The 26,186-nt window shown below is 40.4% G+C and overlaps 1 protein-coding gene across 3 annotated transcripts in view; it reads left to right on the forward strand.

The window, feature by feature from the left end:
- Window positions 1-26,186, forward strand: part of Anks1b (ankyrin repeat and sterile alpha motif domain containing 1B) — a 1,028,376-nt gene that overhangs the window by 432,688 nt on the left and 569,502 nt on the right. For all 3 annotated transcript variants that reach the window (XM_027392602.2, XM_027392606.2, XM_035451548.1), the window contains one exon: window positions 13,122-13,302. In XM_027392602.2, the coding sequence (XP_027248403.2) occupies window positions 13,122-13,302 (181 nt within the window). The remainder of the gene's footprint in view (window positions 1-13,121; window positions 13,303-26,186) is intronic.

Genomic DNA, 26,186 nt, shown 5'->3' on the forward strand with positions numbered 1-26,186 from the left:
GACCCAGAATTTATACCAGCTGAATGAAAACATTTTTACACCAAACCCTGCACATAAAATGTGTAGTGGCATCGTTAACTAATAGCTGGACCTGGAACAACCCAGTCACCACACAGTTGTGAAGAGTTAATCATGTGTAGCCCTGATGTTACCGGGCAAATGAAGGTGCAAGCTATGGAAATGATCTAGAGCTTGGACCAGTCTCAACTGAGAAGGGCCTATTCCCACAGGCTACACACTGCATGGGACTATTTATGTAACATTCTTGACTTGATGAATCTAAAGATTACAGAACAGATTTGTGTTTCCTGGAGCTGAGGAGGAGGTGAGGCAGGAGGGAAATGAGTGTGGCTATAAAAGGCACCAAAGGAATCCTGGTGAAGACAGGAATCTGTTGTTTCTTGACTCCAGTTGTGATATAGAAGACTTTGGTGAGATACTATCCCTGGGGAAACCAGAAAAAGGTCACACGAACTCCTTTCTAATTATTTACTAGAATTACAGTTCTTCAGAAACATACATCTTAATTTAAACGTTAAGCAGTTATTTTTTTATAAAGCACTATGCACATTTATGTGTAAAAGTTCCTTTCACCCACACAGTGATATGTACTTCCTATTTTGGTTGCTTAGAACATATCTTCTATAATCAGTTGCATAATTACCTTCCTGCTGTTCTTAAAATGAACCAAATCATTTAAGAATTTATTTTTAAAGACAAACTGGGAAATAAAGCTGGCCATACTTATTTTTAATCTGGGACATTAAATTTGACATGAACATCTCTGAAAAATTAATGTGTGAATATTTAAAATACTTAATTAAAATAATGTTTTCAAGATAGCTATGAGTGTTTTAATGTGGGTAGAGTTTCTTTTATGAGGTAAACTCCTCAAAATACTTTCTTATTCCTCAATATCTACATTGAATCTGGAGCTACCAAATATTTTACTGACTGAGACTGAAGTCTAAAACTTCATCTTTCATATATGTATATATCAGTCCAGTGCAAATTCATAAAACAAAATGTATATTCCATATCCTTTGTTCTTATGCTTATATATGTTAAATATAAGAGGATATGTTAGTTTTATAATATGCCTCTTTTAATAAAAGATGAGAATATATGTTAATCCATAGCTAAATATGTCTATACAAAAATATGCTAAGTCAAAAAGATGAAAACTAGACATGAATAAGATTCTTAATTATTTTCTGCGTTACTCTTAATAATAAATATAGTGACTACAGAATTCAATTTGTAAGGGCTGAGGACATGATTTATTGGTGAAATCACTTGCTGTGCAAGATTGAAGACATAAGTTCAATTTCCAGAGCCCAGGTAAAAGCCATGTAGTGTATCTGTAGTCCTAGAGCTGAGGAAATGACAAGTGGGGACAGGAGGATCCCTGGAAGCTTGTTGGACAACTGGCCTACATGGTAGAAAATCAAGAAAAACCCTGTGTCAAACCAGGCAGAAGATGAGGGCCCACATCTGAGGTTGTTTCTTGACCTCCACATGCACACTGTGACACACATGCAAACACATTTGTGCACATGCGCACATATGCACACGCACACTCTCTCTCTCTCTCTCACACACACACACAACACACACACTGAGATAGCTAATCTTGGTTGTCAACTTGCTTACATTTGGGATCAACTAAACCCAAGTTTATGACACCACTATGAGGGATTTTCTTTTTTTTTTCTCCATTTTAAAATTTGAATTAGAAACAAGATTGTTTTACATGTCAATCCCAGTTCCCTCTCTCTCCTCCCCTGCCCCCGCCCACTAACACCTTACCTATCCCATACCCTTTCTGCTCCCCAGGGAGGGTGAAGCCTTCCATCGGGGATCTTCAGAGTCTGTCATATCCTTTGGGATAGGACCTAGGCCCTCCCCTGTGTGTCTAAGCTCAGGGAGTATCCCTTTATGTGGAATGGGCTCCCAAAGTCCATTCCTATGCTAGGGATAAGTACTGATTTACTATAAGAGGCCCCAAAGATTTCTGAGGCCTCCTCACTGACACCCATGTTCAGGGGGTCTGGATCAGTCCCATGGTGGTTTCCCAGTGATCAGTCTGGGGGCCAACAGCTCCCCCTTGTTCAGGTCAGCTATTTCTGTGGGTTTCACCAACCTGGTCTGGACCCCTTTGCTCATCACTCCTCCTTCTCTGCAACTGGATTTCAGGTCAGTTCAAGGTTTAGCTGTGGGTGTCTGCTTCTACATCAGCTGCTGGATGAAGGCTCTAGGATGGCATATAAGTTAGTCATCAATCTCATTATCAGGGGAGGGCATTTAAGGTAGCCTCTCCTCTGTTGCTTAGATTGTTAGTTGGTGTCATCCTTGTAGATCTCCAGACATTTCCCTAGTGCCTGATTTCTCTTTAAACCTATAATGGCTCCCTCTATTATGGTATCTCTTTTCTTGCTCTCCTCTATAAGAAACCATTCTGAGGAAGGTAACCCAGTCACAAAAAGACAAACATGGTAGGTACTCACTCATATATGGATTTTAGACATAGAGCAAAGGATTACCAGCCTACAATCCACAATTCCAGAGAAGTTAGGAAACAAGGAAGACTCTAAGAGAGACATACATGGACCCCCTGGAGAAGTGGAAAGGGACAAGATCTCTTGGGCAAATTGAGAGCATTCAGGTAGGGGGAGAGGGAGGTAGGAGAATGAGAAGGGGAGAAGTGGAGGGTTAAAGAGGACATGAGGGAGCAGGAAGGTTAACTTGGGGGATTTTCTTAATCAGATTATTTAAAGCAGGGAGACCCACCCTAAATCTGGACCACTCCTTCTGGTGGCAGCTCACATAAAAGGTCATGGAAGATGGAAATTTTTATTTTTGTATGCTTGTCCTCACCCTCCCTGGCAAGTTTATTTATCCTGTTGTTGTGAATGGATTCCAACATAGACTGAAAACCAGCAGCAGCCCAGGGCTCATCCTGATTGACCTGCAGAGATTCAAGCCTCTTGGCTGAAGAACTTCTGTATGCTTGGATTTTCCAGCAGGAGCCAGCCATTGTTGGTTGGACTCCCCATACCATAGCTTGTAAGCCACTCTAATAAATCCCCATTTACACACACACACACACACACACACACACACACACACACACACACACACACACTTCATTCTATCTGGTCTATTCCTTTAGAGAACCTAGATTAATATGCACACATTAACTTAAGTTCTAAAAGGGATACGATCTATAAAAGTTGAATTGCTTGTTTCCATTTTCTACCCACTTGTATTGTCTTTCAATGCCCTTTAAAGCAATGCCAGTGTTTTTAGTCAATGCTCTCCTTATAATGAAGAGGAGGATTCCTCATTGATGCAAAGGTGGGGCTCCAGAGATATTAAGTTCCTATCTCTACTTGTAATTTTACATTTGCTTCTTTTTATTTTATCTATATAATAATTATGACCTGGAATCAAAATGGGGGATCACTCAATTTCAATTCCATCTACCTGTCTTAATATTGGCACATCCACTTGCTGACTCTAAGACCATATTTGCATCTGAAGTTCCCCAAATGGAAAGAATAAGAGCTAAATATTTGCATCTTTCCTTCCTTCCTTCCTTTCTTCCTTCCTTCCTTCCTTCCTTCCTTCCTTCCTTCCTTCCTTCCTTCCTTCTGTCCTTCCTTCCTTCCTTCCTTCCTTTCTTTCTTTCTTTCTTTCTTTCTTTCTTTCTTTCTTTCTTTCTTTCTTTCTTTTTGTTTTTTTGAGACAAGGTTTCTCTGTGTAGCTTTGGAGCCTGTCCTGGAAACACACTTTGTAGACCTGGCTGGCCTGGAACTCACGGAGAGTCTGCCTCTCAAGTGCTGGGATTAAAGTGTAAGACCCCCCGGAAGCTCAGGCCTCCAGGATCTCAGCCCAGGACCTCGGTCACCCCAATCACCAAGCAGAGTCGAAAGCTTGTTGAAAACAGCATGAGGCTTTATTAAAGTTGTTTAACGAGCTAACCCAATGTTAGCTCAGGTCTTTCATCCACCCACCATGGTGGATGGCTAGGAAAGACAGCTTGAAGCGTCTGCATAGAGATCTTATAGGGCAGCGTAAGGGGAGTGTCTAGGGGTACACACAGGCTCAGGATTGGTGTGCCTCCAGGCTTGGAGGGTTTGCCCTGTGTTGATTGGCCAATTGGTTATTATGGCCCATAGGCCCTCCGAGAGTGGTTGCTATGCTCTGTGTGCCATTGCTGTGCACTTGTCCGTAAAGAACACCCAGAGCTGTAAAGCATAGCACCACCAGCTAACTTCTGATTGGTTCCTTGCCACGAGGCAGGTACCTAACCTCCTAGTGACCAAGGCAAGGTCAGACAAGCATGTGTTCAGCTGTTATGGCTGCTGAAACGGGGAGCTGGTCCCTTCAAAAGGTGTGCACCACCACCACCTATCTACACTCTTTCATGTGGCAGTACCTTCTTTCAGCATGTCCTGTTCATCTTTTGTCTTGCTTCTCTCTGCATCTCCTGGTGACTCCTGACTCCCCCTTCTTCCCATGCTCTCTTTCTGTTCACAAGTCTCACCTAAACTCTACCTGCTCAGCTATTGGCCAGTCAGCTCTTTGTTAACCAGTGAGAGTAATACATATTCACAGTAAAAGATTGTTTCACAACAGCTTTTTTAATGCTCCCAGACTATAAAACAACTTTCTAGGAGTAAGAAACAAAGCCACAGAAGCTTAGGGGAGTGTCCAGTTAACACAGTAATAAAGAAGTAGATCAAGGATACAAACACATAAATCAGTCTACATTCAGAAATGTATTATAGGACATCACCCTGTACAATTGCCACAAACAACATAAAATATCTTGGGGTAAGACCAACCAAACAAGTGGATGACCTGTATAGTAAGAACTTTGAGTCTTTAAAGTAAGAAATTAAAGAAGATACCAGAAAATGGAAAGATCTTCCATGTTCTTGGATAGGTAGAATCAACATAATAAAAATGGCAATCTTGCCAAAAGCAATCTACAGATTCAATGCAATCCCCATCAAAATCCCAACACAGTTCTTCACAGACCTTGAAAGAGCAATTCTCAAGTTTATATGGAAAAACAAAAAACCCAGGATAGCCAAAACAACCCTGTACAATAAAGGAACTTCCAGAGGCATCACCATTCCTGACTTCAAGCTCTATTATAGAGCTATAGTAAAGAAAACAGCTTGAATAGACAAATAGACCAATGGGATAGAGTTGAAAACCCTGATATTAACACACACACCTGTGAACACCTGATTTTTGACAAAGAATCTAAAACTATACAATGGAAAAAAGAAAGCATCTTCAACAAATGGTGCTGGCATAACTAGATGCTGGTGTGTAGAAGACTGCAGATAGATCCATATCTATCCCCATGCACAAAACTTAAGTCCAAATGGATCAATGGACTCAACATAAATCTAGCCACACTGAACCTCTTAGAAGAAAATGTGGGAGGTACTCTTGAACAAATTGGTACAGGAGATCACTTCATGAACATAACTCCACTAGCACAGACACTGAGATTGACAATTAATTAAATGGGATTCCTGAAACTGAGAAGCTTCTGTAAGGCAAAGGACATAGTCAAAAAGACAAAACAGCAGCCCACAGAATGGGAAAAGATCTTCACCAATCCCACATCTGACAGAGGGCTGATTTCTAAAGAACTCAAGAAACTAGTCACCAAAACACCAAACAATTCAATTAAAAAGTGGGGTTCAGAACTAAATAGAGAACTCTCAATAGAGGAATCAAAAATGGCTAAAAGACAGTTTAAAAAGTGTTCAACATCTTTAGCCATCAGGGAAATGCAAATCAAAACAACTCTGAGATATCATCTTACACCTGTCAGAATGGCTAAAATCAAAAACACTAATGACAGTCTGTGCTGGAGAGGATGTGGAGAAAGGGAAACACTCCTCCATTGCTGGTGGGAGTGCAAACTTGTTAAGCCACTTTGGAAATCAGTATGGCGGTTTCTCAGGAAAGTTGGAATCAGTCTATCTCATGATCCAGCAATTCCACTCTGGGCATATACCCAGAGGATGCACATTCATGTAACAAGGATATATGTGTAACTATGTTCATAGCAGCATTATTTGTAATAGCCAGAACGTGGAAACAACCTAGAAGCCACTCAACTGAAGAGTGAATGGAGAAGATCTGGTACATTTACACAATGGAGTACTACTCAGCCGGGAAAAAAACCAAAACAATGAAATCTTGAAATGTTCAGGCAAATGGATGGAACTAGAAGCAACCATCCTGAATGAGCTAACCCAGCCAAAGAAAGACAAGCATGACATGTACTCACTCATATATGAATATTAGACATAGAGCAAAGGACTACCAGCCTACAATCCACACCATCAGAGAAACTAGGAAGCCAGAAGGACCCTGAGAGAAAAATACATAGTCCCCCAAAGAAGGAGAAAAGGACAAGAACTCCTGAGCAAATTGGGAGCGTGGGTGTGGGGTGGGGAGGTAGGTAGGAGGAAAAGAAGGGAGAAGAGGAGGGGGAGGAGAGCATGAGGGGTCAGGAAGACTGAGGCAGGGGAGGAATAGAGGAGAAAGAGAAAAGAGATATCTTAATAGAGGGAGCCAGTATAGGTTTAAAGAGAAATCTGGCACTAGGGAAATATTCAGAGAGCCACAAAGATCACCCCCAACTAAGAATCTAGGCAGTAGTGGAGAGGCCACCTTTGATGCCCTTCCCCTGTAATGAGGCTGATGACTACCAGTAGCTGATGGAAGCAGAAACAGGCACCCACAGATAAGCACTGAGCCATACTCCTGGAATCCAGGTGTAGAGAGGGAGGAGGGATGAGCAAAGGTGTCAAGACCAGTCTGGAAAAACGTACAGAAACAGCTGGTCTGACCTAATGAGAGCACAAGGACCCCAGTCGTAAAGCTGGGGAACCATCATTGGACTGAACCAAACCCTCTGAATGTGGGTGCCAGTTAGGAGGCCTGAGCAGTCTATGTGACCTCTAACAGCTGAGCCAGTATTTATCCCTAGTGCACAAATAGACTTCAGGAGCCCATTCCCTGTGGAGGGATACTATTTCAGCCCAGATACATGGAGGAGGGCTTAGGCCCTCCACCATATGATGTGACAGACCTTAATGATTCCCCATGGAAGGCCTTACTGTCCTTGGGGAGCGGGTGGGGGTGGATTGGGGATGGCTGGTAGGATGCATGAGAGGATGGGAGGGAGAGGGAATGGGGGACTGATATGTAAAATGATTGTTTCTAAAGAAAAAAAGAAAAAACAAAAAAAATATTTCACATTAGTGCAAAAATCAGGATACTGGTACAACAGGTTGTCATTTGGGGAAAATATGTGTAATTAAATCCAACTTACCACACATGCTGCATGTTCAGAATATGCCAGGTTGATGAAGGGTCTTGAAACAAGTACCCTGTATGGTTCCTGTTTTACCATCTAACCTTCTTCCAAACAGTACTATGAACACAGCCCGATGTATTGAGACACTGTGCCAGTGAGTAGGTGTCTAGAAAGTCTGCCATCTTCACGGTGTTCTACTAGTGTCACAGATAATTTTCTGATAGCATTCTTCCCTGAGAACTTACTTGGAACCGTGGTTTCACTGAGCTAATTTATTTAATATTACCATTGACTTTTGCTAGTGCCGCTGTGTGTACTGACACCACTGTGTCCCTCTAGATCTGCTTGACATTTGGTTAGGACGGTGTCTTAAACCCCATATAATTGAATTAGGAAATTTCAAATTATTTAAAATCAACTTAAATTCAAGTAAGAGGATTTTTTCAAATGCCCATTAGTTTAAATAATTTGAAAATGATAAAGGTAGCATAAAATGGATCTTGGAAGCTTAGGAAAAGTTAGGAAGGTTCTCTCTCATTTTAGTCATAAGCAAATCACATCCATGTTGTCTACCATAATGACATGCACTTTCTCATGTTGCATCAGAATGTCTTCCACTTACATTTTTATGTACCACAATATTCCTATAATAGATCCTGACTGGTGAAGATAATCCAAAATAAATATAACAAATGCACATCCCCTCCCTGTGATCAGTCCCTGTGAGCAGTTCTTGGCTGAGAGGGACCTGGCTTCTTTGCTGTATGAATGAATCACAGTGGGCCCTACTTTCAAGTGTATCCTGTGCTAGGGTTTAGTGCTTTTTTGCCCTAAATAATGTTTTTGTCTGACTTTATTTTGCCAGTGAGGTCCATGGAGTAACAGCATATGCTTTGGCTTTGAGTCACTCATCTATTGTCTTGCCTTCTGTTGCATCAATTTATGGTGTGGGATTCTTGACTAATGACTCTCTAAGCCTGAGGCACCCACATGCTGTGAGAGGCCCCATGCTTTAGGGGCCCAAGCCATGAAGTGACAAGTAAAATGCACCCTGTAGTGAGAGACCATGGAATATGTTTCTTTTGGGGGGGGCGGGTGGTCTTGCTCTTCTGCTTTGGGAACAAGGAGTCCACTTTTTCATGTTGTGCTGGTTCCAATAATGCTACACAGCAAATCCTATATCTCTGAGGTCATTCCAGTGTTTTCTGTTTCAACAGTTCAGAGACATTCTTCTAATAACTCTTTTGCAGGGACTATAAACTTTCTCTGTAAGAGACCAGAAAGTAAAATAAAGTAAAATAATGTAGGCTTTGTGGTCCTGTGGTCTCTGTGGCAATCAGTTACTCTGCTATGATAACAGAAAACAGCCATGGGCGGTACACTAATAAATGGACATGGCCACTTTCAATAAAGCTGTTTGTGCTGTGTGACAGTTTTCACATGTCAGTTGAAAACTTCTGTGAGTTTTCTTCAACTACTAAAAAGGTGAAGAACAGTTTTAACTCTTAGGCGTTACAAAAATCAGCAGGCTGAATTGGGCCCCTGAGCTGTAGTTTTGTGATTCTTACAAATAAGTATTTGAAAAACAGGAGATATAAGTACTAGACCATCAGGAAGAGAAATACCATATGGGGGAGATGCCCCAGTGAACACAGTTCAGCATGGACACTTGGCAGGTTCCATCTGTAATTTCACTGCACTGTGATAATTCCTTGTACCTAAATGCTTAGTTAAATTAGAACTGAGTCATGTTAAAATATAAGTCAATGGGCCAGGCAGTGGTGATGCATGCCTTTAATTCCAGCACTTGGAAGGCAGAGACAGGCATATCTCTATGAGTTCAAGGCCAGCCTGATCTACACAGCAAAAATTCCAGGACAGGCTCTAAAGCTACACAGAGAAGCCTGTCTTGAAACACCCCCTCCCAAAAAAGTCAATGTTCTCAGTTGCCAATTTTATTATCACTACATTCTCTATTGTTTATTCTCATTGCTGTAATTTAAGTTTTTATAGAAATAATCTTTTCAACGCAACAGTTTCAGTAGTCAGCATTTTGAGGCACTGTTCATGTGTTCCTAGATTTCTTCCAAGTGTACTCTTGAGTGAATCATTTGTCCTCTCTCAGCCCTTGCATTCTGGGATAGTCAAGGTCAAAGATGTTTATCTGACAGAATCTTCCAGGATCCAGGTCTAGCATGATGAAGTGAGGTTTCTTTAACTTTTTTTATAAAGCCCAATGAGAGTTGCATGACCTTCCTTCAAATTGCAAATATATTGTCTGGACACTAAGGATAGAGAAAGCTCACTTCTGCCAATTGGCAGTTGTTTACATAGTCCGTAATAAGACTCAAACCACATAGGCTAAGAGGTAAGTGCTTAAAGTGGCTATGGGTGTATTGCACATGAAAGCAGTGCATATCTGAAATGGTTTATTTGAATGTGGGTTGCTAAATGTTTTCTTCAAAGGGTCAAGGAGCAATTTTGAGTATTATTGGTAGTATAATTATGCAATACTCCCAATGTGACATGGCATCAGCCATGATCAATGAGTGAATGAGTGGAATATTGCCTCAGAAACAGGAAGAAATCCCAATTTGGACCACAGGTCATGATGCCATAGCGTGTTGACTTCAATCTCAGAGCATTACTTAACAGATCATTTCCATTGCCTCCCCTGCACAGGAAGCTCTGGGCTATCAGTGCCTCTTCCCTGTGTATTATGCCAGCTAATAGTATAGCCCATAGCCAGTTTTGGAGGAAGTAAGACTGAGGTTAGATATTCTCTGCTCAGTGGTTTTCCTTTGGAGTTCCTCTTACCCTGTATTCTAACCTCAATATTCTTCCTCTGAAGCTACATTTCAGGGTGAGATCATAGTTCCTGGCTCAAATAAAAATCAAGATGTATGAGTATGAACATGTATTGAGTAGTTTACATTGGGTAACTTCAACATATAAGTATGATGCCATGCACTTCTTGTGTAGATGTTTAAACATTTATGTTTCCCACAAAATAACTTGTCTGCTGACATTCACCCAACTGAGAAACATGTCACTGGAAGCTTCTTATCCAAAATCAACTGTCACAGCGTATCATATGCCAAGTCCCAAAGAGTTAACTCGCTTACTGTCTTCCAAAAACACACTCTCCCCATCCCATCACTAACATTTTTACTACAGAAGCCTTTGATGTTCTTGTTGGAATTGTTCAGCTCCATGAATAGTTTCCCCTGCTTTGACTCAGACCAACTATTCTCTAAGTACTAAAACAAGCTTACTCAAATAATATAATTAAGAAGCACACTTCCTTGTCAGTATAGTTCCTTAAACATTTCGAGTAAAAAACAAAATCTTTTGCGGGCAATATGAGTCCTTTATGTATGGGTATCTACGATTTCCAGTATTTTGTTTCCTGCACACAACACAACTTTTATATACTTTGTATTACATAGTGAACCTTGCAGAGTTTTGACCTTGCTTTCTCTCCATTTGTGTGTGTATTAATGCATGCATTGTGTTGTGTGCCTGTGTGTCTTCTACCTCTGCTTCTTCAAGATCCTACTCAGCTTCGAGTCATCTGGCAGGGACACTTTTTTTTACCCTCTCTACTGTAGAAACCCACCAGTGATTCCCCGATTTGTTGTTCTCTTATTGAAGCTCCTTTAGATACTGTACCATATCTTGCCCCATGTGTCATTTCTCCACCCATTGAAGAGCAATAAAGTCACTTTTTTAATCGCTCTTGCAGTACTTGCCCTGGTATCTGCAATTAGTGTACAAGAAGGAATATGTGTAGGATGAATTAATGCAACAAAATTAGCCCATTTATCTTCATAATTACATAACAACTTGTGTTTTAATGCAAATAGAATTGTGGGAAGCTGAGGTTTAGACACATATATTTGAGAAACATTTAGATGGAGATCATATGCATCAGTAGTCTTGACCTTTAGAAGGCTCATGGGAAAGAACATTAGTGGGAAAACAGTTCATTGGCCATATATAAAGGGAAACAAAACAACAAAACAGAATCTTGACTGATGGATATAACTGATTCTATTAGTGCCCCTGTAATAGCTTGTGCCTCCTTAATGGCTGCAACAGAGTACAGTGGAAAGGACATTGAATGTGAAACTGGGATTCAGTAGCCCCAAGGGCAGACATTTCATGAGAAACCAAGCCTGACATTAAATCCTCATCTTTCATACTTCAAAAGCAACTGAATCTTGTGTGGGTACTAATCTGAAATTCTGTTACTGAGTTGTGTCATAATAATAAATGACTTGCATACTCCTGTACAACAATTGTGTGCCTCTCGAGCTTTTTTAAAATAATAAAATTGTGAAAGGGTAATGTATATTGTGATCATTTCATGCCCTCTATATATCTTTAGATATCTGTTTTAAAAATAACACATGATGACATAGAGGAGACCATGTATTTGTGTTTCTATAAGAAAATGATCTCTGAAGATAGTAATCCAAACTTTTTGGAGCAGTGAAAATATTAGTAAACCAAAGGTTACTGTACAATGAAGGAAGTGAATGGATGGCAAACTTTATTGCATAAAACTTCCATTTACTCTTCTATTATTTATTACAAGGAAGAAAATTTCACTTATTTAAATAAGAATAGTAAAAAGTAAAACTTGGGTTGGTTTTTGGAGAATGTACATAGACCTGAGGGCCAAAGGATTGTACTTTTCCTTAAGTACAATGTTCTAAGCCCTGGTGGGCAGGGAGAGGTAAAACGATTAATACTGTTGTAGAAAAACCCAGAAGGCTCCTATCGGGAGTAATCTGTGACCGACAGAGCATTGATTATATCTGCAATTGCTCCATGATTTTAACTTTTATGTTTAAATTGACTTTTCTTGCTATTTGGGGATTAATTAAAATCCTTAAGAAAGAAAATCAAAGTTCACTACAAATACCAAGTAGATTCTTAGATCCTAGAAAATGTTCCATATAACTTTACTTAATTCTCATGATTTAATTCCAGCATATGGTACTTGGGGATGCTATCTAATGCCACCAATTCCTTGGACTATATAAAGAATCAAAAAATGGAACTGCCTTAATTATATTTCAATGTTGAAGGACCTTTTGATATTGGAGTCTGTTTCCTCAGGGTCTAGTGAATGACAGATGTTTAATGAATGTTAGTTGAAGGAAAGGTGACTTAAAGTTGTAACTTTCAAAATTGATTATTGAGAGAAATGCTGTGTAAATCTTCTGTGGAAATCAAGTAACCCAAAGTAGCATACCAACTGTGTTATAACATTTTAATTATACAACTTTTCACTGTCATCAACTGATTGATTGGTGTCTCTTTGTACTCTACTGTGCTGGCTAGTTTTATGTCAACTGGACACCAACTTGAGACCTCAGAGAGGAGGAAGCCTTGATTGGGAAAATGCCTCCATAAGACTGAGCTGTAGGCATTTTCTTAGTAATCTATGAGAGAGGTCCTAGCCCATTGTGGACGGGGCCACCCCTGGGCTGGTGCCTCTGTGTTCTATAAGAAAGGAGGCTAAGCACAACATGGGAGCAAGGCAGTAAGCAGCACCCTCCATGGCTTCTGCATCATCTCCTGCCTCCAGGATCCTGTCCTGCTTGTGTTCTTGCCCTCACTGCTTTTGTTGGTAAACTGTTGTATGGATGTATGAATGACATAAACCTTTTCCTCCTCAAGTTACTTAGACAGTGAGGTATGGTTAAAGGCAAGAATGATTGTATTAATACTGTGGTCATCTTGTTTGTTTTAGCCCAAACAACGGACATCTATTGTGTCTTCTCTGGATTTCCAACGAATGAATCATAATCAAGAATACTTTGAAATCAGCACATCCACAGGCTGTACCAGCTTTGCTTCTAGCCCTCCAGTTAGCCCACCAACATCTTCTGTGGGAACCACAGAAGTCAAGAACGAGGGAGCTGAACACACAGGTAAAACAGTTCACTTTTTGCAGGTATACTTTTGAGCTTTAATAAAGTCTTTATGAGCTCTGGTGATTAAGAAAAATCTTCATACAAATTTTATTTCTGGTTCACATTATATGAGCACCAATATAGGGCATTAATATTTTTATCATGGCATGGGTATATTGTTGTATTTATTATAATAGTGGTCTTTCCAGGGTTGACATCAATATAGTAATTTAATATTATTATGGTTGTAAAACACCCAAGGACCTAGAAATGCTTTTTTCTTCCATTGCCATTCCCTGCTCTCCCACAGTTTTATCAGCTAATCAAAACATGGACCTGTTGATAGCTGCTTTGAAATTGGAGAACCCTTATCAAGCATATCCGGTAAGATTGAGTTGGACACTTTTGCTAAGATAGATGTCACCTGCCTAAACCCAAATGAACTTGTAAAGGAGGGATGGAAGTGGGGAAGTAGTACCACCCACTAGGGAAAGCATTTTGTTTCTATACAATCAGATCCATAGTGTTTCTGTCCTTTGGAGAAGAATGAGCTAATAGCAACTGGTAAGTTGAGTGATGAGGACCAGGACCCAAACAGTGTCTTCCTATTCTGTCACAGCAAACACATTATTCAGTTGCTTTCATCCAAAGAGTTTAAGCTTGGTAGATATGATTAACATTCATTTTAGAGTTCTAAAGTCAGTATAGGTGTTTCATTATTTTGATCATGTATCTGTTCAAACTGCACATAGATCTATGCATATATATGTACATGTTTAAATCTTTTAACCAACACTACTATTGAAAGTGCCAGCACAAACATTCTAAAAAATATGCAGCCAAAGAATTATTTGCTCTGAAGTGCCAAGTGCTAAGACTGATTCTCTATAGAAGTCATAATCCAACATTTCATGGCAGCCAGAGAGATATTTATAAAATATAAATCAAAGCATGCCATTTCTGTGTTTAAAGTGTGCCAGAGGATTCAGATCCTTGCCATGGTCAATGAAGCCAATTGTCACCTGGTTCCCAACTTGCTCTTGAATTTGACCTTTAGCATACTCACCCAGACCTTCTTTGCTGGGCATCAGGCTTGGTGGCACTCTGGTTCCTTCCACCTGTAGTCTCTGTCTTCTAATGTTGATGTTTTGGAGAATCATTTAGGTTTTGACTTGGACACACTTCTTCACATAATCTTCAGATTGTACTAGCTTGGATAGAAGTTCTCAATGTGGTGAGAACCATGATAAGAAAGAAGTGACAAATAAGTAAAACAGTGCTAATAATAATAAAAATTGAATGTTTAGTGCTCTCTCAGACAGTGTTTTAGGCATTTTCCTTATATCAACTCATCAATAGCCTTTTGCTGGGCATACAAGCGGAGTAGTAATATCTACAATGAAGGAAATTTAGACACGAAGACAAATAACACTCACCCATCCAAACAGTGCTGGCATTCAAACCTGGTGCCAGGGTCCCTGCTCACAAACACTTTTTCTCTGTTGCTACATTCACTTTGGTGATATTTGTGATATTTGGAGGAGGACAAGACTTTGCTGTATAGCCCAGGCTAGCCTCACACTCATGGTTTTACCTCAGCTCCCTACATGTTGGGATTATGGGTGTGTAGCACCACACCTGGCTCGCTTGGGTCACTTGGATCTTCTCTTTTCTTTCTTCTATGGTCTTATCTGTATGTAAAATGGTGCTGATGGCATGTTTGCTTAGTTACTATCTTCTTCCTTCTTTCTAGACTATATACTGTAGTAGACAGTTCTGGCACATTGTAAGTCCTGGATGTGAGGCTACCTAAATTGATTACTAATTATGAAACAAGCTTAGCTTTTGGCACCACAGCTTTTCTTCTCTACAGGGTAAAAGAACAAGGAACTAATTAAATTTCTTTAGCCTATATTGTGGCAGTGCTTATGAAGCAGTGATTAGCATAATATCCTATCAGGTGCTGAGTTAGTGCTCAATAAATATTAGTAACTGTTCATAGTGGTAGCAAAAACTGTGATATTCTTCCATTTCACCTTTGTCTACTCAAACCTCACATTCATTCAACTGGGCATATACCATTTTCTGTACAACAGGAAACTTTATAGGATGAGGAAGTGGAATATGCCTTCTAAAGAGAAATGGCATGTGGACCCTGGAAAGGATTCTGGGTGTATATAGTTACTATCCAACCAGCGCTTACTTGAATGCTCAGTTCCATATTTTAAGGCCTCCAATGGGAGAGTCTTGCTATACTTGCCTGAATGAAAAACTTCACCAGCTTTCTTTTATTTCAAGCACAAAATGTTTTTAAGGATTCAAGTTTTTCACTTATGTTTTGTGGTAGATTGAGATTTTGCTTGTTTGTATTTTTTGTTTTTGTTTTTTTGGTTTTTTTTTTTTTTGGTTTTGTTTTTTCATTAAAAACCTGAGTTGTGGGTAGAGAGTTTAAGCCCTGACTCCCAGGAGGAGATGGTGAGAACTCCCATTTACTGCATCATCCAAAATGTGCAGAGCAATTGTTCACCTCAGAATGTCTTCCAGTATGACCTTCAGCTGAGCCCAAACATAGCCTGTAGCTGTTGAAATGGGTTCCAGCCGTGTTGCTGTGACTTGATAATGCGATGCTCACCTCCACACAACCTTTGTAGTAAACTGGTATTTGAAATAATGTAGAAGGACAATGCAGATTTGCTTTAAATTAAAAGGTGAAAGTTAAAAATTTTTAAGATTGATTTTATTTGAAGAGCCCGCCTCTGCAGGCACTCCCAATGGCATGTATTGTGTGTTCTATCTTGGATTTGCTCTGTATTTTCTATCAATTCACTTTTCTGTTCTTCAATTTGCTCTTTTGAAAAGGGAAGATAATGTTGCTTCCTTGATTATCTGTGTTAATATGTGGGTTAATGCATTTTGTAAACTATGGGAACTATTATTCTTTAATATTTTCAATTTTAATCTTCCCTTTTAATATTCTTCCTAAAAATCTACAAATTTTTTTAAATGCAGGAGTCTTTTGAAGCTCCTTTTTTTACTTTGAAGTATAATTTAATTAATTGTACGTGTACAGTTCATTTTATAAATGATTGTACAAAACATTAATCTTGACAAAAATGACATTTAATAGAACAAGAGCTAATATTGTTTTATCTTCAGCACAGTGACTATGCCTTAATCTGCTGTTATTTTAGCCAGCAATTGAAACTCCACAGTTGCTGGCCTGCTTTTCTGGAAGCAACCTGGCTGCTTAGGTCGCAACCTGATGGGAATTCTGTTCCTGCAGGCACTGGCTCTGCTGCTGCCATTAAAGGTAGCTTTAACTAAATCTCTATACTTCTGTTTATAAATAAGACTTGAGGTTCAAAGGCTGGGGTGAAAACCTGATGGCTCAGAAAGACTGAGTAGCAACTACCTAACCCTTTGCTCCTTGCTGGTGTCTCCAGAAGGGGCAGTCCTTCAGCTCAAGCAAAACAAAACAAAACAAAACACTGCACCACTCAAAACCCCTCCCTTCTACTTCCAATGCATCTCTCTCTTCCAGATGCCCTCTGGTGCTCTATGATTACTTTCTGTCGACTAGTTGCTAACTCAGTCTCTGGACCCAAGGCTAATTTTATTTAATTAAAGCAAATGCTAATCCAGGGTTCACAGTGTGATTGAATATTCCCTCCCCCTAACAAGCTAATACCCCTTTAAAGCCTGACTACAAAGCTCTAGGTGAGCCAATAGATTCATTTTGAGAAGCATCCTGACCTGTGCTTAAAGCTTCAGTTTAGAAATCATCAAACAAGGCTGAAAAAAAGGGAAAGTTTTGGTGGTAAATGTGGGAATCTTGTGGAGAAAATTGCATTTAACTAGAAAGATAAGTTTTAATGTGCAGGAAGTGGACCTAAGGTAAGGATGGGGGTGGAGCTGGCATCAGTGAAGCACAGATACAAATGAATGCTGGAGATACATGTAAAAACAGAAAGAAGAGACTGGGGTAATTGGTGTACAAAGGTGAAGGATGAGTTCAAAGAAGGATCAGCAATTTCTAGCTTAAGCAGATGAGCCAAATGCAAATGCATTTCTTGAAATGTTGGTGCCTGCTGCTAAGAAGGTAGGCTTGGGTCATTTAAAGCCCAAATGGCCATTTCTTTTAAAGACTGTCTTACTGGGGGAGTGAAGAGTCACCTGATCTAATTTCTGTCCCATGAGGGTTCCTCTGGCTATTATACTTAGAGTAGACCATGAAATCCATTAAGAATTCTGTGCGACATTGAATAAGGAGCATGGGAACAGAAAGTGAGATCAGAGATAAAGCAGGGGAGGTAGAGGGAAGCAGAAGCACTTTGGACACACTGTTAAGGTACACGCAAAAAGATGTCATGGAGGAGTAAACGTGGCATTGTGAGAAAAAGAAGAAATAAGGATGCTGCTGAGATGTGTGGCACATTTATAAGAATAGATTTGCCCTCTCTGGTATCTAAGAAGCTGGTTAGTGACTTGAATGTCAGGAGTTAATTTTAAGTCTAGCTGTCTATTAAATATTTGAAAGATGTGAAGGTCCAAGGAAAAGATGTAAATGTGACTATCATCATGTAGACCAGTGGGTCTCAACCTTCCTAACCTGGCAGCCCTTTAACACAGTTCCTCGTGATGTGGTGATCTCCACCCATAATGTTTTTTCCATTGCTACTTCATAGCTGTATAATTGCTACTGTTATGAGTCCTAATGTAAATATCTGATGTGCATTGTATCTGTTGTAGAACCCTGTGAAAGGGTTGTTTTGCCTCCAAAGGGTGGAGACACACAGATTGAGAACAATGATAGAGATGATGTTGAGTGTGTGTAGGTAAAGAAGACCAAAACTGAGCAATGTGGAGGAAGAGACAAAAGGCAGCACCAACAAAGGAGACAGAGAAGGAGCCAGCACTCTTGGCCAGGGGAAAATCTGGTGGGCATTGCACTCTGGAGTCAAGTGAAATAGGACATTAAAATGAAAAGAATGAGGGGCTGTGGAGATGACCCAGTCAGTAAAGTTCTTGCTTCATGAGCATGACGATCCAAGTGTGGGTCCCCAGCACACACCTGAAACCTGGGCATGGTCAGTAACATCTGTAATCCCAATGCTGTGGCAGGAAGCAGAGGCAAGAAGATCCCCTGGAGCTTGACCAAACAGTCTTGTCAACTGGAGAACAATGTTCTCATTGAAAGACTCTTAAAAAAATAAGGAGGAAAAGTGATAGTAGAAGACACATAGCATTGCCTCTTCTCTACATGTATACATAACTGTGCATATCACACACACACATACACTACACCACACACACACATACACACACACACACACACACACACACACACACACACACACACACACTGAGAGAGAGAGAGAGAGAGAGAAAGAGAGAGAGAGAGAGAACTGAAGGCAAGGAGGTAGTGGTGAAGGGGGAAGAGGAGAAGGAGGAGGAGAAGAGGAAGAGGAGGAGGAGGAGGAAGAAGAAACAAGCAAGAGGTGAAGACATAAAGAAAGCAAGTATAGACCACTGATAGTCTTTACAGGAAATTTTTTCCCAAAGGAATTTTTCAGTTCTAATGAAGAAAGAGAAACAGGGAATGGGGTTGTGAAAAAAGCAGAAAGACTAATTTCAGACAGGAGTGTGTTGCCAACAGGAAGGATATTTTGGGTGTGGGTAAAAATGCTGGTAAGGGCATCCATGCAGTAATCTACAGAAAATCTGATAGTTTGTATTTTCTCTATTAAGCAGAAAGCAGTAGCTCCACTTGGAAAGAGAGACAGTTAAAGGACAGCATTTGAGAAGAGGTGTAATAGGTACTTAGGAGAAAACAGGCATGGAGTGACTTCTCTGACCAAAGTAAAGGCCCAAGTGATGTTGTGCTCACAAACCACAAACAAGTTTAGCCAATGCAGTTCAGTGTTTTTCTCTAACCGGAGTCAGCTGGAGGACACAAGTACAGAAAACTTAAAGAGCTGAATTTTAAACAGGTTGTAGATTTTCTCTATGGGTATATGGAAGTGATCAAAGAGCAAGAAAATAAGAATGAAAGAGAGAGTGTAAATTTGATACAGAATTTCCATGGAGAAGAAAGAGAAAGAACAAAGAGATGAGTAACAATGAAACCTCAATGGGGCCATTAGGGCCAAAGCTTCCAGAGGGCAGAGACTCCTATAGTCAAAACTAAAGAAGTGAGCTGGAATGAAAGGGGGATCCTTCAGTGGGAATGGACATGAAACCAGGAATGATTCAATCTTGAGACCATGGATGGGAGTGAGCATTGGTGTTAGCCTGTATCCCTCAAAACAGTGTCTCTAGTTATGTTGGTATGGTTTCCTGGAGGAGACACTTGGTGTGACGGACCATATATATCTACATATATGTTAGTCTCTGCTCAAAATATTTGACATAATCTTCATTTGTTCAATAAGTTATGATATAGGTGGACTTAACCCAGGTCTACTTCTCCTTTACTTTGCCCCACTCATCCTTGAGGGTCAAAAATTCTGTTCCCTGATTTCTAGAGTCCCCCTGAGATGGAGATTTCTTCCAAGTTTGCTCCCCCAAGGAATTCTCTGCTCCTGACCCCATGTGTCACATGTATCTCATTCTCAAATGGAGCACTTCCGGGACCCGAGAGCCTGTCTCCTTAGGTGTTTCAGTCCTTAGTGGTTGCCAGCTTGTGTGTCCTCCCCACACACCCACAATATTAGGGTTACTTTTTTCCCTATCTTAGTGAGAAGCATGGTGGGATTTAAGTGGTGGAATTTCAGATCGATTTTAAAGGTGGAGATAACATACTTTTGGTGGTTGGATGCAGGGTATGATAAAATGAGAAGGACAAAAGATGTGATTCAAGGATGTTGGAACTTTTTAAACCACTGAAAGGATGGAGTTGATTGTAGTTGAGATGGGGAAAGTTCAGTTTGGACATTTTAATCCAAACGTGGGTATCAAAAGAGTTGTATTAAGTAGATAGTTCAGACAGTGGTTTGTCAGTGGGCTGAAGCAGAGTGGGAGAAACAATGCAATCATTGTATACTCATTAAAAGCAAAGGGTAAAAATTAAAAAGTTCAAGAAACAGTGGCTTAGCCTACAGTGGCGGACCCCAAAGTTTGAATTTCTCAGTAAGAAGGCTGGATAGGTGTGTTGTGGATTTTGGGGTGGGGGAGAAAGATAAGAACAAATCACAACAGATTCTCTTTTCTCCTCTAAAGCTAATCCAGGTAAGTCTTTCTTTACAAAGTGTTTCATGAATTAGTGCGTTCTCAAGAGCAACTGCCAGGCAAGTCAGCCATCCTGGGTAGCTAATTACTTCCAGTTCTGTTGTAGTTTCAAACCATCTACCTCCTGCCTGATGGGAGAAAGGGGAAATATTTTTTTAAAGTAAGGTAGAAAAGTGCTTCCTTCCAAATGGAAGGAAAAACAAAACCCAAAAGCCATTAGGTACTCAGTAGCGTAGGCTGGATCTCTTCAGAGAGGAAACACCAGAGAAGCAAAATCAGAATGGAGAGGATGGCATGCGCTCTCCCACAGGTTAGAGATTGCCCGAGAGGCAGGCAAAGCCCTTCCTTCTAATTAGTTCACAGGAATGTGAAATAGACCCCCGAAGTCAAGACCTTGTTACTACAGCTTGCTGAGGAAGACTTTGGCCACAGATGACAAGAAAAATCAAAGACAACTGAGAAGATCTTTAAGTTCCAAACTAAGATTTAGTGTGCATGGACAGAAAGGAAGTTAAGTTTGTGAGGATGATCAATACAGTATTTTATTTTTTATTCTTTAGCAATTACATACACATCTAAAGTACTTTGATTATAATTACCCCATTATCCTCTCTAATCACTCTTCCATTCTTGCCAAACACTTTTTCCTCACCTTATCTCTCTCTCTCTCTCTCTCTCTCTCTCTCTCTCTTTCTCTCTCTCTCTCCCTCCCCCTCCCTCCTCCTCCCTCCCTCCCTCCCTCCCTCCCTCCCTCCCTCCATAAACCACTTGTTTAGTCATGAGCATGGATGGTATTTGCTTAAGGAAGGACAACAGTAATGTCGATCTCACTGAGGCATATGACTCTCCATCCCTCAGCAACCATTAACTGCTCCTCATGGAGAGTGGAGCTGCATGAGCATTCCTGAAGTTACCGTCCACAGTGGACTGTTGATGAGTCCTTCTGCTTCAGGGCTTGGGCAGGGTACCACTGCTGCTGTGGGTTCAGTATGACAGCTCTGTCACATCGAAAAGATAGCCCTCTACTGTGTTCCTCCCCACCCCCAGGCTCTTACATTCTTTCTACCTCCTCTCGTGAGATACTCTCCAAGCCTTGGAGAGGGTGATGTAGATAGACATTCCACCTAGGTTTAACCCCTAGCAATCATTTATTCTCATCACCCTGACCCTCTAAGAGTCTGAATTTACCACTGCCCTCTACCAGAAGCAGTTTCTCTGATTAAGGCTGAGAACATCACTGACCTAAGTGTACAAACACAAATGTTTGTAAGGTGATTTGACATCATGTCCATTTAGCAAAACATGAGGTTACACCACTATTTTAAATAGATCAGGTTTTTAGGTACTCAAAAGAAAAGTACTATATTGTCAAATGCCACTAGTAAAATATACTTTTGTCTGTTCCTAACAAAGCATGAAGTGGCTCACTTCGGTCTTTTTTGTTTTTGTTTTTGTTTTGTTTTCCCTCTGGTGTCACATGACTTCTTCCCCAGTGCCTTTGTGGCAAATCACAAATCACACAGAAAGGCAGGATAGTTGCTACTAGATTGCTTGACAAAGAAAGGAAGAGTTGTGTTTCAATAGTTCAAAATTATGAAAACATAATGGGGACACATATGTGATGTATTTCCATCCATGGTGTGGGACTTATAATTTCAAGTGAAATCTATTGACATTGGAGTAGTGGTTTAGTGGCTGGAAAGATGGCTCAGCAGTTAAGACAGAACACTATTTTAGGAAATGACCCAAGTTCCATTCCCAGCTCACAACCATCTATAACTCTACCTCCAGAGGATCTGATGCCCTCTTCTTGCTTCTGAGTAAACTGCACTTAATTAAACCCATACACAGACACAATATATACATATAATTTAAAATAAAATAAATTAAAATGTAAGGACTGTTGGCTTAGGGGAACAATAGGAAGTAAACTTATTTACTAGTGTGTCCCATCATAAAGGCTGGGTGTGGTGAGAGTTTCCAAGAAGGTGATTAATTCATTCCAGTGAAGAGTAAGGGGCCTAGGAAACAGGCAACAGGAAAATGACAAGGTTAAGATGAAGAGGAAGATGATTCTTCAGTGAAGGAACAGAGCAATTTAAAAAGTCCTGGAGTTGAAGTTGCATTGACAAAATAGGTTGGAGAGAGGAGAGAGACAAGGCAGGAGTCCGGGCCACTAAGGGAATAGATGCAAGATTCTCTTTGTAGTCTAACCCAAGAAAGCAAAGACATACCTATGGAGAGTGGAGACTGTTTGAATTTGACTATTGTTTAAACTTTTAATGAATTGCTAGTATGGGGGGCCTGAAGGCAGCAAAGAACAACCTTTATGACTGACTCACTGACTATACCTGGGGCCTACAGTAGACAAATGCATGTCAGTATTTATGTCAAGACCTTTCTGGCTGCATCTTGTACCCATCATTGTCTGATTCAGCTTTTGGTGGTCAGGGGGTCTCTCTGAGTCTCTGCCACAAACAACTGTCATTCATCTAGCCTGTCTTTTGCCAAAGTAAATTCTCCTTTTGTCAAGCTGGTTGCAGGCCACCCGACCTGGCTTTTAGCTCAGTGGCCTTCTAAGGACCCCTTCAGGAAGCCATAGGAACTTCTGGGTTTCATGAATACCTAAGGAAAATAAAAAGGGTTCAGAAAAATCTATCCCTAAGGTTATACTATTCCTTACCATGTAGAACTATCAAGTTTAACAGAATGTGACCGTGCCCAGAATCTATAAGAGCCAGGACACCAGGCCTCTCTTTCACTGTGGCCTCCCAGCTATTTGCTTGTTATCCTTGCAAAGCCAGAGCCCAGCAGGAAAATCCCAGGAAACCAGTGCAGAACCATTTCCCTGTCTAACCTACCTCACATACATCTTACCTTTTGAAAATTCACCAGAAACTTGGTTAGTCACTTTCTCCCTGGGGACCAGCTTTTCACATGTCTGTACAATAATCTTCAGACCCCAATTGCTTATTGTAAGGTAGCCTTTCAAGTTGTTGACTTTCTAAGCCACCTTGTCCTACCTGAGAACAAGTCTCCAGACTGGTAGGGGAAAGGATTTAGGGGTAACAGAATTTGCTGATGCATAAGCATATCCTTCTTCCTTGAAATTCCTTTTGCATTGAAATAGCACTACTAAATTAAAAAAGAAGAAGAATTACATGAGGACAATGGACATGCTTAATTGATTCAGTGTCACAAATGCTAAATAAATATATCCACTTTTTGGCTTCACCATATTAGTGTAAGTTCAGGTGGCAAGCACAACCTGGACTTAAGCCTTCAGTACAAATACGGAGCATCCGGGCAAAGTGAGTCTAGCTGGGTACCAGAATCTGAAATCTCTAATGTGACTTGGAGTGAGAAGATTGACTGGATCGTAAGCAGGATTGGGATTTCTTTTTGCTTGTTCCCTGCCCCAGTTTGGTGGGTCCTAAGATGGGAGAGCAGCACAGCTGGATGTATGTTGCTCTGGGGGACAGCCAGTGTGAGAAATTCCAACAGAGGCCAGGTGGCAATGGTTAGAGGATGCAGTTCCAGGGATGTTATGTTGGGAAAAGTCTTCCTTTTTCTCAAACTGATTTTTATCAACCCAATTTTCTCTTGCTTTTACCTGGCATTAATACAGTTGAAAATATAACTGTTCCATTAGCTGGAATTTTCTTTGAGAATCAATTTACCATGGCATATATCTTCTTTTTAATTACCCTGTCTACTTTGGTTTGATGAATAGTTTTTCTCTCTGATTTGATTTTCTCGACTGAGACTGCTTATATCTCTTAAACTGATCCCCTCACCATCATCAGTCATATTTGTGGAATGTGTGTGTGTGTGTGTGTGTGTGTGTGTGTGTGTGTGTGTGTGTGTGTGATCATTGTCTCTAAATATGAAATTAAGGGAGAAAACGTAATGGCAGTGTTTAAGAAAAAAGGACTTGGGTGTCTCCTTGGATCTGAGTTCATGCTGCTGGCTGGGGAGAAACTCCCTTCCTATCCCTGGCTGAAAAGAACGTCCATGCTGCTAGGTCATTTTCTCTGTTCACTTCTGTCTCTACATCCTCCTTGTGGGAGAATGTTTCCCCCTCTGTCCTTTGTCCTTGGCTGTGTTGGGAAGGTGGTCTCTGTGTTTACCTGGCACTTGCTTTTCACAGGCTTTGCTTTTGTGTGACATGTCATGGAGGACCTAGGGCAGAGCTGTTCCTGACAATCTCCAAGTGGCTTCCTGGCCTACCAGATAGAGCAGCTTCTCACTGCTTCCCCAGCTTGGAAGCATTAGCTCTTATGCTTGGCATCTGTGGCAGGCAGAATTCTAAAAGATCAGCTGACTCCTGCTTTCTGAGCCTTAGTCCTCCTTTGGAGTATATGCAAGTTGAGATGTACTGCTAGTCAATGACAAATATGATGGGTTAGCATTAACTCCACTGTGTGTGTTTAATAACAGAGTTGGAGAGGGATGCAGACACAATAAATATCTCCATCCTTGACTTTAAGTTAGTCAAAGGAAGGAATGAAGGACATATATATATATATATATATATATATATATATATATATATATATATGTTTTCTCATTACTGTGATGGACACCTGATAGAAGTAACTTAAGTGAAAGAATGAGTTTGAACTAGAAGTGAAGCTTGCCTCCAAATGACCCACTTCCGCCAGCCAACCCTACCTCCTAAGGCTGCACAGACTCTTAAAATAGCACCACCTGCTGGAAGAAATGTTAAAGAAGTGTTAAAACAAAACAAAACAAAACAAAACAAAAGAAAACAAAGCAAAACAGGAGATAAGCATTTAGGGACAGACTGTTTAGACTCCACCACTAGCAGGGTCTCCTTGGCAAGCCTGTACCTACTATGTGATTTGTTAATCATGTGACCTGGAGGCTAGTGACTGGAAACCACAGTCTTTCTCACCATGCTTCTAGCCTTGGAGAAATAGTTCACACAATTCTATAATAGTGAGGAAATGAATCCTTCCAACAGCACAAGCTCTGGAGAGGGAACTGTGAACCTCAGATGAGACTGCAGATTTGACCAATACTGGATTACAGCCTAGTTAGTCTTTAATCATAACACAGTTAAGACTCCTGGCTCATGTAAACTGTAAGGATAAATGTATGTTGTTATCGCCACTAAGCTCATTGTAACATGTGCAGAGGTAGAAAATTAATGCAATGTCCCATGTTCTATTCTTTTGGGAAAGGAAGCTCTCTATCTGTCCTGGTCCTGAGGCACAATTCAGATCAATACCAGTCTCTTGGTCTCCATGAATTTACATGGTTGAGAGGGAAGGATTTTCAACCTGGCATTCTCAAGCCCACCTCAGTATCACTTATACATTTTCTGTCATCCTGTTTTTCCCTAAAAAGTTTTTATATTAATAGGAAATAAATTGTGAGGCTAATGCTTTATTAATAAAACATTAAGATGTAAGACAAAGGATGAGAGACTGTATAAGGGACCATCCAGGCAGAAAACCCAGCATCATTGATGCCTCTGCTCTAGCTTCTTGTCTAGAAGACTTGGTTATTCATTAATGTCAGCAGAGCTTTTGTTTTCTCAAGCACACATCAGATCATAATATCCTACAGCTTCAGGACTTTTTATATCTCATCCCTGTGTAAGAAGCCTTGGGTTTCATCCTTAGCACTGCCTAAGACTATTTTAAAAC

This window comes from Cricetulus griseus (genome assembly GCF_003668045.3).
Source record: "Cricetulus griseus strain 17A/GY chromosome 1 unlocalized genomic scaffold, alternate assembly CriGri-PICRH-1.0 chr1_0, whole genome shotgun sequence".
Classification (NCBI taxonomy): domain Eukaryota; kingdom Metazoa; phylum Chordata; class Mammalia; order Rodentia; family Cricetidae; genus Cricetulus; species Cricetulus griseus.